Raw genomic sequence first — 15,260 nt, forward strand, 5'->3', positions numbered from 1 at the left:
CATGTATACAAATATACGCAAAACTAAACAAGCTGTTACACTAAACTCAAAAATACTTAAAAAAAAAACAAAAAAAGAAAACTTCGAAAATAGTCAATTCTAATGTGTGTATGTGCGTAACGGTAACTACCGTTGTGGTGCATTCAAAGAAATTTAGTCAATTTTAAATTAAATTAAATTTTATTAAAAATATAAAAAATAAATAGTTAATTGCGTTAAGTATTTGTTCCATTGTCAATTGAGAAATGTCAACATGCTATTCTTATTAAAATTACATACAGACAAACATACATAACATACATATAAACATACTTGTAAAAATTTATGTTATTTTTAAAAATATGCGACAAAAAATGCTGAATATGTTAACCGAAAATTAAAAAAATATTGGAGTTGAAATATTGTGGTTTTTATTTGCGTTTTTAGTGAAAATATATATTTTTTTAATTTGTGAAGCTATTACTCTTTATGACTCATAGGCAATTTCTCATTTTTTAGTTTTTTTGTACAAACTCGTTAATTTATTATTTTATTTAAAACAGAACCTAATATACCGTTATTTTCCGCACTCGCCGCTTTTAAATATAAATTTAAGTAAGAAAGTTCCGAAGAAATCTTGATCTCTTTGTAAATTAAGTAACTAAAGTCAAAATCTGACATTTACATGATCAAAAATAGTTTGCAATTATTTAAGTTACCACGAAATGTAGTAAAATTCTTTAAATAATCTATTACTTTCTCCCTTTCACATGAATTCTTCAAAAAAAAAAATCGTAAACAGAATTCAGCTTTCACTCATTACCGAAAAATGGAAACTCAGAAAAATTTACAATTAATTTTTGACATAAAATTCATAACAGCTAAAAGCTTTTAAGTCAAAACTATTACTGCTCAAATTAAAAGACAGAATTTTATGAAGCCAAAGAATGGTGAAAGCCAAACATACGAAAGCTTTAGTTTTAAGCTTTCACTCAATCCAAGTATTTTAAAACAAAAACATTACAATTAAATATTTTTCGTCAGACTCTTAGAAAATTCAGTAATACTTGTATATCAGTTCAAAATATACATCAGCTTTAAACTTCTCAGAAGATGCTTGTGCGCAATGCTAGGCTTTCGGGCAAGAAAAGTTACAAACAAATGCTGGGTGAGGTCGTTATGAATAATGCGACTCTCCAACTAGATCTCAATAACAAATCGAGTATTTTTACACGATTCCACGTTAAAACAAAGCTTAGAGCTTTCATCTTCTACGAAACAAAATCGGTATCACATCTAACTCAATTCACGTTTCGTGAAAGTAGATGGTTTAACGTTAACGTCTTTAATTAAAAATAGAAACGCTCCAAAAGTAGATCCACCCGATCACTTTAGTTAACTACACGTAAAACCGTTCCATTGGCTTATTCACCCTTAATTGTTTTAGGCGCCATACTTAACATATTGCTCCATTCATAATAACGAATAATTATACATATGTATACTCGTATTTTCTGGTTTTCTTGTTTTTCCTTCCGACTTCTCGTCGTCGTTTCATACAATTATACATACATATGTATGTATATGCAAATGTACCTTTGTATGTACATGGTCATTGACTTTGAAAAACTCAAATGAAATAAAACCAATATGAATTGATGCAAATTTTAAACTTGCACTTACATCATTCAGGTGCTTAATTAGACACCCTAGCACAACTTATTCTTTATAGACTAGGGCATAAATTTTGCATTTTTCTTTAATGGACTAGTTTTATGGTGTCAAACTTTTCACAATAAACTTTTTGAAAACTTTATTTTCAAATAATTTTTAAAAGTCTCATTGAGAGTAATTATTACTTTAATTTAATTTTAAAATTTATTTAAGATTTTTTATTTAATATGGAAAAAATAAAGTAAATTTACAGAATTTCTTAATCGGTAGTTCATTTTGAAAAATATGGATTCCCTCGATCACGTAGGCGATCTCCAGCTGGACCGTCAACAAATTAAAACTATCTGAAATCCAAAAAACCCAAAAGTGTTATGAAAATAATTCAAAATTTCGATTTTTGTGAAAAATATACACTTTAGTAAGTCTTAAAAATCGAAATTCCTTCAATTAATACCTGAAAAATATATAATATCTAAGAAAGTCGTGTGAAAATTTCGAATATTTTTTTTTTGAGTTCACAGCCCTCAAAATGGTTTTATACGAGATAATGCTATATTCAAGTTCTTTGATAGTGAGAGAAAGAACTTAGCTCCAGAGACCTAGTTTGGAGAAAAGCTTTTTGGAGCCAACATAAGCTCGCTTGGTTGCTTGGGAGTTTATGTTTTATTTTTTTTATTAAAATTAAACAACAATCTTATAATCCCAGTAGCGGAATGTGTGAAATAAGTGCAAGGATATCGTAATTTCTCAGTTCTGTCAAACGTCAATATTGAGAAAATATTTCGAGCAGAAAAACGTCGCATTCAATTTTCAGGCTTGAGACTTTAAGGTCTCCGCCATAATTTAGAGCTTTCAAATGAAATATGTAGGAAAATATTATATAGGATATAATAACACTCAACTGAGTTTTTTTGACTTTTAATTTCTAGAATTTTTTTTTCGAAATTTTTTCAAACATACTTTGATATTTTTAACCTGTTAACGAATTAGTTAATAAAATTTGTGGGCGTGGCCACGAAATGTTAACGAAAATCCAAAATCTTTCAAATACAAATACAATTCACATACAATTAACAGAAGCATTCGAATATCCACTCAAAATCCCAACACATATATATGTAATAAGAGGATTTGTTTTACCCACATACGTGCATATAAACAGCAAAAATATATTATATAACAATTGAGTGGTGTGTATAATGACAAGATATATATAGGTACACATATATACATACAAATATTATATATAGGCAGGAACCCGATACTGTACAATGTTTATTGTTGATGTTATGTTAGTTTAATGAAACAAAATCGTAAAATAACAATTAAAATAAATTCAATAAAAGTCAAATTAAATGAAAATTATTTAAATGATAACAAAGTAATCAGTTATTGATGCTTAAATGAAATGAATAATACAATAAAAATATATACAAACAAATATTATATATTGCTGTTTGAATTTTGTTGTGGGAAGTGAAACGCCGGAAATCATGTTAGCGTACGCCTAAAAGTATGCAACAATTATGGTTCACATGTTCTTGCCTAACGTACCAGTCTATTGCCCAATGACCGCTACTAGACCATAGAACGTAAAGTATACTTTACGGTCTCTGGCTAGACATGACAGCTCTTGTATTTCTCTTAACCAGAGAACTGCTATGGCGTAATAGCAGAATCAGCGAACACCGCAAAACCGCAGCCCGAATCAGCTGATACGGCCTATCTTATGAGAGCGCAATGTAAATGATCAGCCAACACCGCTTCTACCGCCCGCTTTACCGTAGGATACCGTAGAATTTCCCACGATTTGGATTTTTCCCGTAGAAACGTGTCAGCTGATTGCTCTCTCACAACGCAGGGTTGCCAGTCTCGATAAACTGTAGTAATTATAAAAATTGTCTTCAATATGTTTGAAATTTTCTTAAATTAACTCCAAATCAGAGTCGAATGCTATTATTTGTATAATAATATTATATGAACTATATAGTTTGTTTTCAGTTTTGATATTTTATATTATGAAAAATGGTATTTGAAAACTTAGATGTGTACAAAACTATATATGCGTATTGAGCAATGGTAACATTGTTCAAATGAAAACAAAAAAATATGGTTGATTTCTACGGGCTCAACTTTTGACAAATTTTGCTCGGAGTCCGAGGAAGACTACGACATGGGTTTCGGTCTCTTCGACTAAACAACTCAACACTAAAGTTAAAGTTCAACGAGAGAACATTAAACAATGAGAGAAGGAGCAAATCAAATTATTTTATGTTCTCTGGTTCAACCCACGCATAGGCACCAAAATACGAATACCAACTTCGCTGAACTGAAATTTTCGGCATATTATATATACATATATATATATAGGGTTGTATTTATACTCTTAATTATTAAGCGGTAGTATGTTGGATTCGACGTTATAAACCATAATTGCAACAAGATTCATTAGTGAGAAGGTAGAAAGGTGATTGCGCTGAGAGACATTGCTTTGAGTTGACCATAAGTCAGCACAAAAGGAAACAGGGAAAGAGAAAGAGATTAGATTGTTATAAAAATGTTCAACAGAAATTTATAGTAACGTCTTTAATTGACTTTTTGTACAGATGTCTACAGATGCTTCTTGAACAAAACTTTAATCTGTCTGCTGAATATATCCACTCATGAATAACCATAGACAGAACTGTGTTGACCTAGTTTAATGCGATCCTGTGAATCCGCTCTTAATATTATTAATTTATATACGTGAAAAACTTTTTCAAACTTATTATCCTTAAACTCTCTCTAAAAGCATTTGAAGTACAAGTTTGGAGGTCTAAAAAGAGCCAATAAGCTCTTTAGACTGTGTATGTTTTTATTATACAAAGTCAACTCAGCTGGTCAGTAGCGCGTTAGATGTGTTGGGTGAGATATAAAGAGAGTAAAGTGACTTAATCTCTCAAAAAGATAAATATACAAGGGTTGTCGGGAACATAATAGTTAGCAAGAGACAAAAGTGAATGTGGAAAGAAATAACAAAAGATTGTTGCGTTTTCTATTTTCAAAGAGTACTTATAATAGGAGTAATAAAATGGTTAAAGAACATTAATGAATGATGAATTATTAGCTATAAAAAACATTTTTCAAGAAATTGTTTTAGTTTTCAGTCAAAATTTTCGTCTGTTTGTAAAGTTCACAGAGCATAATCTATTGATTCTTACTCAAAACAATTTTCTGCACTGAGAAAAAAAATTTCAAATCTATTTTAAGGGGCGCATTTAGAATATAATAAAAGAATATAATATTTGGGCATTTCAAATAGCTGCTTAATTAATTTTTAAGAGCATATATATGCATATTTTAAAAATACACTGTAATATTTTGAGAAATATGTTTTTTTTATGTTCTCCACTGAAAAATACCGACCTTCTTCGTAGATGAAACCTTAAAATATTCTCACTATACAAGAGATATTGTCCGTACAATGAAGGGGTCGAGAAAAATGAAAAAAAAATTACAAAAAGTTGAATTTTACTCTAAATTTTGATCGTTTTTGGCCTGCCAAAAATCTGTTTTTTCATTGTATAGAGAACTACAAGTATATACACAGTATTAAAAAGTTCGATATTTTGTCTCTGAGTAATCACTCAAGCAAATTTAAAAAAGATAATTTTGATAAAAAAGGTTTGAAAATAAACTGACGAAGCTGATTGAACTGAGCGACTACACTTTAGAAGGATGTAAGTCAAAAACTATTTGAGATATCGATTTAAACATTTATTATGATATTTTAAAATATATGTCTTATCGAAATATTATAAGAAAATATCGATTTATTTCTAATTAGGTGTTAAGTATAGTTTTTAAGACAAAAGAGTTTGGTTGTTCTTATCACGGATGAGTCTTCCATGCCTAAATGCAGTCATAATTTTACTACTGGGTTACTACACAATTAAATGGTCGCACACAAAATTTGTTTCTCTCCTTCGTTGTGGTTGTTGCTTTCTATGATTCCCCCAAAGAGCGCTCAGAAGCTTTCTTACTACCTATTACAGCAACACGCTCGACATTTGCGCACTCTTACCTATCGGCAGTTTTTAACTTGGAAGGTTGTGCTGATGCCTCCGATAGGAATGCGAGTTAGCGCAGCCGCCGAGTTGCTGTCTGCAGACGCGCCGGGTTTGTCCGTATGTTCCTGTGTGTTTGTACAAACATACATATAAATGTATGCACACGCGTCTGTTGATTTCCTTCGTGGCAATAAAAATAAAATGTGAAAGAAACGAGCTACAAGCATGGAATTGGTGCGATTGCGTTAAGACTGGTTATCGCTCAGCTGTCAGTTTTCCGTACACTGCCGACCGTAGCGGTTGAAAATCGTGTTTCGAGCGCGCATTATTTAAACGCTGACAAGTTATACATAAAACAGAAGAGCCAAGCGCCAGCAAGTGGCAGAGTGGGCAGCAAAAAAAAATAAAATTTTTAACAAACGGGAAAAACAAATTTTTCGACGCAAATCGCGCGGCATAAGGTAGGAACAACAACAGCTAACACGACACGCCTTCATTTTTTTGTTAGCAGGTGATTTCTTTATTTGGAATTTTATGAAAATCAAAGAATATTTCGACAATGTTCGTTTGAATGTGCTCTGTCGCGGTAAAGCCTATATTATTTATTAAAAACAACTTTATAGACGGAATTATGTAAGATTCACCAGCGATAAGCAAGCGTAAATCAGCACAAAAGGTCGATAGAAAAAATTGATTCATGGATTCACTGATATGAATATACACACACACACATAAAAAGCAGTATACAATGTATAAGTAAATATGTTCATATACAGATACTAACTGCATGTAACTGCAAATATCTGTTGTTTCCTACGAACCTTTTCTCTTAATGCGCTGAATACTGCTGGCTTTGTCAATGGTTACGTAGCTCCGCGTCCACAAAACGCTTGCCGCCATACAGCTGATCTGTTGAAATATGAACAAGCGTACATACATATGTATGTATGTATTTGTGTATTTACAAATGTGTGTACAGATTTATGTGGGATTTGTCGTCTAGTGCATATGATAAGAGCCTCTCCAGATCCGGCCGCCTGCGCTGGCGTTGTAAATCAATAAAATCGCTGTACGCTTGCATGCTAATCGTATGTAAACCGTTATTAGCCATGCAAAGAGATAAAAATATTGTAAAAATAGTTTTTATCAAAAACAGCTGATAAAATAATAATCGAAAATTAAGTGTGAATTCTATAATTGTGAGAATAAGCAAATACATATATGTACATGCATATGTATGTATATATTGTAAATTTGTATGTATGCACAGATACAGTACTCCCTCAATAACCATAAGCAATAAGTTGTAAACAAGTATAAGTTGGAACAGAATTTATTTTACAATTTGTAGCTTGCTTTGCTAAACATAGGTGTGATTTGTAACTAAACATTATGATTATTTGGTTAAAACCAAAAAAAACCGTAGCAGCTCCTAGTGATAATTAACAAAAAAAAAAATAAATAATGTTTCCCACTATGAGCGTATTCTTAAGAATGATTTAATTATATTTACCCTTTTTAACGGCACCTAAAACTTGTCTGAATGAACGAAAAAACTCCAGCTTTAAAAGTATTCGACGCAGTACCCACCGGTGGAAGCAGAGGAAGAGAAAGACCACTCCATTGGAGAGATTAGGTGGAGAAGGATCTGACTTCACTTGGTGTCTCAAATTGGCGCCAAATTGCTAAAAGAACGCCATTAAAGAAGAAGAATAAACTTTAAAGGCGTTTATCTCGAAGCGCTGTTTTCAGAGTCGGTGAGGTCGGCTGGACTGATAGTTGACGCAGTCTAGATACATATCAGTTAGGTGATCTATATAATACGATTTTTCATAAGAAATCCGATACTTTAAGCCACACTGAAGTGTAGATCCTTCACAAAAAGAAAAACCTTTTTTTGGGAGTGCCACCATTTTTTAAAAAATTATTCGTTCATAACCTGTTTTCATCTACAGTAATACAAATTTGTTCTGGTTTTTAAATTGAAGATAATTCTAAATAGCAAAAAGTTTTCTCACCGCCAAACACCTCTTATCCTTAGAGATCGACTGCGAAATCAAGTGAAATTTTTCAAAATGAATCAAAGATGTTTTTATTAAAAAAATGCTTCTTCAAAAAAGAGCGCGTCTTTCAGAAAATAGACATTTGCCATTACACTTTTATATCTGACAGTTTTTAAACCAAGTTGCGCTACGTTTAGTTAAGACATAAAAAATATTAAATATTTAATGTATCAATGTTTTTTTTGACAATTTCTCGATGAAACACGTTAAAATCGTTATTTCGTCTTAAAAAATTATTAATATAATTTATAAAAAAGAAAACGAGGCAAACCACTGAAATAAAGTATACCGCTGGTTACGATTACTGAGTACATACTGTAAGAACATTTGTTGGAGAGAGCGCTGAGGAAGCCATAACTCTCTTTCAACAGTTGAAACTTTAACTGAACAAACACAAACACTTGCCCATACAAATATCGTAAAACGTGAAAGCAATTAAAATAACAATAACAATAGTTGTTAATATAAAAATAACAACACTTGTTGTTTATTCTAACTATTACACAATAAACATAAGTTAATTAGCTCAATAACCGTCAATAAAAATTGATTTAAAACTTTGTGAAATATGCCTTATTCCTTTATTGCTATTTGCAGCGTTACGTGAAAACACCACTGCCACCAGCACCGCACACACATCGGCAATATCACAAACATGTCATCAACTGCAGCCGTCACACCACTGCCTGCCATCGATATCGATCAACCCAAATATGACCAGAGCACATACATCAATCGTGCCAAGCATTTCTTCCTGCTCACCAATCCGCTAAATCTCTTAGCCACCAACGAGGAGTTGGAGCGCGCCAAGCGCATCGTACACAGCTATCGTGCCGGCAAACCGGTGCAGGAATGCGGCAGCGTTGAGGAGCTGTGGCGTGCCAAGTACCTGTACGATTCGGCTTTTCATCCGGAGACAGGCGAGAAGTCGCTGATTATTGGACGCATGTCGGCTCAAGTGCCAATGAACACGCTGATTACAGGATGTAAGTACGAGCATATTTTCAGTTATTTATTTGCTTTTTTTGATGATTAGAAGTAAAGTTTAAAGCCTCAAACTATTTGAGTTATCAAGAATAATTTCGAGCAGTAATGGCATTGAACTGATAGCAACGATTTGTGGAGTTTATTTCAACAAATAATTATGTATTTAATTTGAGATGAATATCAACTAAGTATTATGAGATAGAACTAAATAAACTTGTATGCTCGTGTCGTTTTTGTCGAACATAAATCAAGCTATAAAAAGCTAAAATGATACAGTTTTTCAAACTTTAGGAGGAAGGGGTTGTTGGGTTTTCTTATCAATTAATTAGTTTCAAGAAAAAAATTCAGAATACGCAATAATTTAATTAATCAGGGTTGCAAATAATATTATACTTAAAAAATATATATTTTAATTAAAATTTAATTTTTGTTTATTTTGTTATCCAGAAAATCTTAATTATAATAAAGCTAATAGATATATACATATAGATAATATATATATACATATATATAAATGATCAGGATGAAGAGAAAAGTTGAAATCCGGGTGCCTGTCTGTCCGTCTGTGTAAGCTGTAACTTGAGTAAAAAATTAGATATATTGATGAAACTTGGTATAGTATAGTATTCCACCTTATGGCCAAAAATTGTCCAAGTCCAACCAGAACTCTTCAAGCCCATAGATACCGAATATTTGGACCGCAGTACCTATTGTTGACATTATACCGAAAATATTGGTCAATTTGTCGGATTTATAATTGAAATTCAGAGATAACGCTTTCCTGAAAGTATTATGTCTGTGTGCTAAAAATGGGTTGAATTGGGTCAATACTTCCTTTAGCCTAAATATACCTAGCACAACTATTTTCGAGCCTCCGGGTGACTTTATAATGCATATATCGGCTAATATGTGATCTATCTCAATGAAAATGAGAAATCGTGTTTTTCTTATAACGGTGCTCAGAATGAATAAAATCGGGTGAAAACTCGCCCAACACCCCATATAACTAACAGTCTTTATGTACCTGAAAATGCTTCGCTGCCTTTAACCCGAACTTAGCTCTTCTTTACTTATTAATTCTAATTTTGAGATAAAAAATTAAGTTTTTAATTAAATATTTAATAATTAAATAAAATAGTTCAATTTTTAATTAAGTCTTTAATTTTTGAAAATCTTGTTTTCAGTTATAATTTTTTTAACTAAACATATATGTATATGCATATGTTGTTTTTTATGCAAACCTTAGAATAGTTGAAGTATGTTTTAAGAATCCTTTTGATCTGTTTTACTCACTTTTTTACGCTATTATGAATAACTTAAGATAGAGGACTAAAAATCGTCTTCTTATTCACATATTAATAATAAAACTGTTTTGCATTTGTCTATCGATTTCAACTTATTTATTATTTTGAATTAATGGCTAAGCAAAAAAATCAATATTAAAGCCACAAGCTAACAACGAACATTGTTTAATGTTATAATGTTTCCTTTAAAAAAACATAAATTCACACAAAAAACACTGCGAAATAGCATTTTATTCATTCATAAAATCATTAATGAATGAAAAATTAGTAATGAGTGCTTCACATGTCCATTAACTCAGATAAGCATTCATAAATTCATTGAATTCCTTGAATAGTATCGAGTGATTGAATGCGAAGCGCTGAGACATCGTAAAACTTCAACGCGCTCAACAACAATTGTCGACAAGAATAATAGTGCAATCACTCACTACGTGCGACAAATTATAAGCAATGTACATATGTATGTACATATATGAATGCGCCTAAAAGCGAACAAAATATTTTAAAAAGTTTTAAAAAATGTTTTGTACTGGTTTAAAACAAATTTTCTGAATTATTATAGCTTGGAATATATGCAAAATTAGAGATAATAGAGGTAGAAGCCATTATTTTTTTTTTAATTATTAGTAATTATGAAAATATGTGTAATATAAACAAACATTTTTGTTATAAAAAACTTTTGAACTACACAATTTTAAATTTGATGTTATATATGTATTTCCATCGTTGACCATTCGTTCTTATTTATATCACTTTGAATTGCTTTTATTTAATATATTCAGCGAGGCGAGAAAATAAATACGTTGATTTTTTATTATTTGCAAATTTACTGATTTTTTGCTCAGGTCCAAGTCATCAAGGTTTTGCGTCAATCAAGCAATTTTAAGCAATTCCAATGCAATATCAATTGCGTATTTATTAACATATGTACATGTGTCTGTATGCATGGCTACATATAATATACTCGAAAAAATTTTAATTTCGACATACGTGTTGTCCTCAACATATCAAATATAGTATATACATACATATAACAAAGCTCAAAGGTATGAAATAAGTAGATATATTTAAGGGGTTATATCCACTTGCAAGTCAGGACAAATCAGTTTTTTGAGTTTTTGGGATTTTTTTTAGAGAAGCGTGTTATGATAAATTTGTATTCCCTTGATCTCTAGAAGAACCTTTGAAAAAGGTTTCTGAGGGAGGGAAATATTCTACTGCAACAAAAAAATATTATTAATAAAATAGGTAACAGACAATGATCGAAAGAAATTTTTTTCACCAACTCCAATAACAGCATTTCGAGCAAAACGCGTTTAAAATTTTGTGAGCCGATTACAACAACCTAGTATTTTTTTACAAAAACGTACATATATTATTTTCGAACCTATTGGCTGGATAAACATACAATTTTTGTAGAATATTTGCACATTTGATAAGTCAAAAGTTCGATTTTTAGCATTATATGTTAGCGTGTTCAGTTCAAAAATGCCACATTTTAGGACTATATTTCTGAAATTCTCTCCTAAATAAAAAAAAATATAGCCATTAACATTCCTATTTTGAATATACAATTTTTTATCACAATGAACATAGTAGTTTTTCCAACATTTTTTCAGTATTGGACCAATACTTTTGATGTAAATACTGTTCGCTACCGCTGGGTTGCCGCGTCTAGACAATACAAGATAAATAAATACACAAAAAATTATGCGCATTTCAAATATGCTGTAGTTGTTGGATATTGACTGTTGTATTTTCATCAAATTATTCAAATTTTGTTGTTGTCATTTTCCTGTAGGTATGCTGTCATTCTACAAGACCACACCAGCAGTCGTCTTCTGGCAATGGGTCAATCAGACATTCAACGCAGTTGTCAACTATACAAATCGCTCTGGATCAACACCCATTTCCAAAGAGTAAGTGCAAATTACATTGTGATAAAAAGTAACCGGAAATTGTAAAAAAAACGCTAAATATTTAATTATTCATCAACATTTTCTGTCGTCTTCAAAGTAATCTCCATCAGATGTAATAAAGTTATGCCAACGATTTTTCCTGTCCTCGAAATACTTTTCATAAGCACTTTTTGGGATGGCCTTCAGCTACTTCAGCGAATTTTGTTTTATCTCTTCGATCGACTGAAATGAGTTTCTTTCCGACGTTTTTTGACTTGTTGTGGAATTTACATGATCAAGCATGTTCAAAGAGACCTGCTACGGTACTCTTTATGAAAAAATTCAGCTTTACCACGCCGAGTCGAGCAAGAACAAGTTTCATACCCAAAATATCCACCAAAATCATACCAAAAGACTCGCGAGTGATGTCGAGCTCTCTTGCCATCTCTCCAACACTTGCTTGACGATTCAAGCACCATATCCTTCACTTTTTTAATATTTTCATCAGTCGAAGAAGGTTGTCCAGAACGAGTCATGTCTTCCACGTTGTCGCGACCGGCATTGAAGGCTTTGTAACACTCGTGGGCTTGTGTTTTTGATAAAACTGACTCACCATGAGCCTTTTCCAACATTCGCAACGATTCAGCACACGAAGTTTGGTTGGTAATACAAAATTTGAGACAAATTCCTTGTTCGATATTTTTATACTGAGGTGTACTGACTCAAGCAGCTGCTGTAAACAAAGTGGTTGACAGATCGGGCACATATAATACCAATTAAGGACAGTCCTACCAACTTAGCAAAATACATTTTTTTCAACTATCATTTATTCGCGGAATTTGATTACAATTTCCGGGTGCTTTTATGTCACAATTTAAATACGTACTCATATGTATGATTTATGTATGTATAAACGTTGATAAAAATATACGTAGTATTTGTAGCGCCTCCACTAAGAAATTATAACTTGGCAAACATACTAATTGTGTTGTTTTGTTATCGTTTCAATTGCTCATTATATGTACATTTTCGCTTTCGCTTTTTATCTGTTTGCCTTTTAAATTATACATACATACACACATATATATAAACATCACTTAAGCGATATTTGTATGTATGTACATCATATTTGTATGTACATATATTTGGAGATTTGTATGTTATATGTAGAATATTTAAGATATTGAATCTAATGACGGCTCTCTTTCAGGCAATTGCTTACTTCATATGTATTGGCCACTGGTGGCGCGCTGACCACAGCACTCTCCCTCAACCGGCTAGTGAAGGTGAGTTGTTCCAACATCAAGCAATAACAGCCCTTTCGAGAAAGAACCTGGACGCAAAATGATAAGTAGCACTAGTGTGAATTTAGTTACTTGGGGACTAGTTCGAAACTGAGGTAGACATAACGTACATAGTTACAAAACAAGAAAAAAAATGTAATTCGGTTGTGCCGAAACTATGACAGCCTTCACACACAAAAGTTTCCATTCATGAACTTAATTTTGTTTGTATAGGAGCTACTTATGTGCTAAAGTGATCCGTTCTAAACAACTTCTTCGGAGATTGTAACGTTGTCTCTGACAATAATCCATGAAATAGTTTTCCATATAAGAACTTGACTTTGGGCGGTCAGTTTGTGTCACAACTATATGCAGACAGACGTACACGGCTAAAACGACTCATCTTCTCACGCTGATCATTTACATACATATGTATATACTTTATATAGTCGCCGACGTTTTCTTGTGGATTGTACATACCCTGTTTAGGGTATATAAGAGACATGCAGTCTATATGGACAACATAACTATCCTCAAACTTTATTCGAACATTTTTTTTAGCTTTAGTTGCAATTTATTTGAACGTACTTTTCACTAACTGTATATTTTCTTTCGCTTTTTTGTTGCATTGCAGAATTTAAACCCGCTAATTGGACGCCTAGTGCCGCTGGCGGCTGTGGCAGCAGCTAATTGCATCAATGTGCCCATGATGCGCATGCAGTAAGTAATTGAAATTAAACGTTTTTTATATTACTAATTTAAATTAAACTTGAAAGAGAGTTGAAAAACGGCGTCACTTTGCTGGACGAAAAGAACAACGAGTTGGGCGTTTCAAAGAAGGCGGCTGCCGTCGGTATCACAGCTGTGGTGGCTAGTCGCATTGCCATGGCTGCGCCCGGAATGGGTGAGCTCTATGTCAAAGTCATGCTTTATTAGATTTTACATAATTTCCATCTTCTCTCTCTGAAGTGCTAACGCCACTGTTGATACAGTCGTTGGAGAAACGTGGCTTCCTCAAGCGCTTCCCCAAAGCCAGCGCTCCCATCCAGACGCTCTTCTGCGGTTTCGTCTTGATATTCGCCACCCCGCTGGGCTGTGCATTCTTCAGTCAACGCGCCGCAATCGGGGTAAGTTAAATTCAATTTTTTGCAGAGTTAAAATTATTTTAATCGATAATTTTCTGTTTTCTATGTACTGAACAGGTGGACCGTCTGGAGGATGACGTGCAGCAAGACATTAAAAAACACAATGCCGAGCTTAAAGAAGTATGGTTCAACAAGGGCTTGTAAGCCAAACGCAGCCTTATTGAGAATATCTTTTAGAGACTCTGCATTTTTAAAGGACAATAAAAAATTCCATTTAGTTGCTGACAAGCGCTTATCGTCGTGAGCATTTGTGTTAGAGAAAAATATAATTACTTGGCATTTATATGTAGTTAAAATAATTTCGCGATTTAATTGTACTTTAGAACTTTTGTAATCATTATACAAACGTTTCTCTTAATACTGCTCGGCTCTCCCACAGCGTTGCTTTGCAGCTTTGTAAAGAAATACCTCATTTGAGAAATGTTCATGCTTAATGATAACTTAATTATTATTAATTTAAAGTGTTTTCTTCATATTTTTAAATGTATTGTACAGGAAATTGTTTAGAAAGAAACAAAACTGTGTAACGTAGACATGTTATTGCATACAAAAATAAAGACTATTTTTGAATTAATGTAACTTCAATCAAAAATGCTTTTTATTTATATGATTATAATAAAATTAAATTTTGTATTTGCTTTTTTATTTTAGTTTGTCAAAACGAATTTTTTTGACAGTGAGTGTTAAAAAATTATTTAAAAATATATGGCAATATAAAATAAATGAAAATGGCAGTGAATTATTATTTTTTACTTTATTTCTCATTTCTTAATTTATAATAAATTTATTTAAAATATGTATAACATTTTTTATCAAATATCATAGTGGTTAGTGTTGTTCACTATTTTTATTAATTTTCTACCATGTATTTATTTATG

At 32.1% G+C, this 15,260-nt stretch overlaps 1 protein-coding gene across 2 annotated transcripts; it reads left to right on the plus strand.

Moving 5' to 3' along the window:
- The first annotated feature begins 5,957 nt into the window (after positions 1-5,957).
- On the plus strand, positions 5,958-14,962 carry LOC126767757 (sideroflexin-1-3). 2 transcript variants are annotated; one of them, XM_050485359.1, is made up of 8 exons: positions 5,958-6,213; positions 8,363-8,751; positions 11,858-11,975; positions 13,165-13,240; positions 13,872-13,957; positions 14,014-14,141; positions 14,207-14,364; positions 14,440-14,962. In XM_050485359.1, the coding sequence occupies exons 2-8, from the start codon at positions 8,421-8,423 to the stop codon at positions 14,524-14,526; spliced, it is 984 nt and encodes a 327-aa protein (XP_050341316.1). In that variant the 5' UTR covers positions 5,958-6,213; positions 8,363-8,420; the 3' UTR covers positions 14,527-14,962. The 2 variants fall into 2 exon arrangements, with proteins under 2 accessions (XP_050341316.1, XP_050341315.1); XM_050485358.1 differs by having other exon boundaries at positions 5,958-6,163.
- Positions 14,963-15,260: the final 298 nt, after the last annotated feature.

This window comes from Bactrocera neohumeralis, chromosome 2 (assembly GCF_024586455.1).
Source record: "Bactrocera neohumeralis isolate Rockhampton chromosome 2, APGP_CSIRO_Bneo_wtdbg2-racon-allhic-juicebox.fasta_v2, whole genome shotgun sequence".
In the NCBI taxonomy this organism is placed as follows: domain Eukaryota; kingdom Metazoa; phylum Arthropoda; class Insecta; order Diptera; family Tephritidae; genus Bactrocera; species Bactrocera neohumeralis.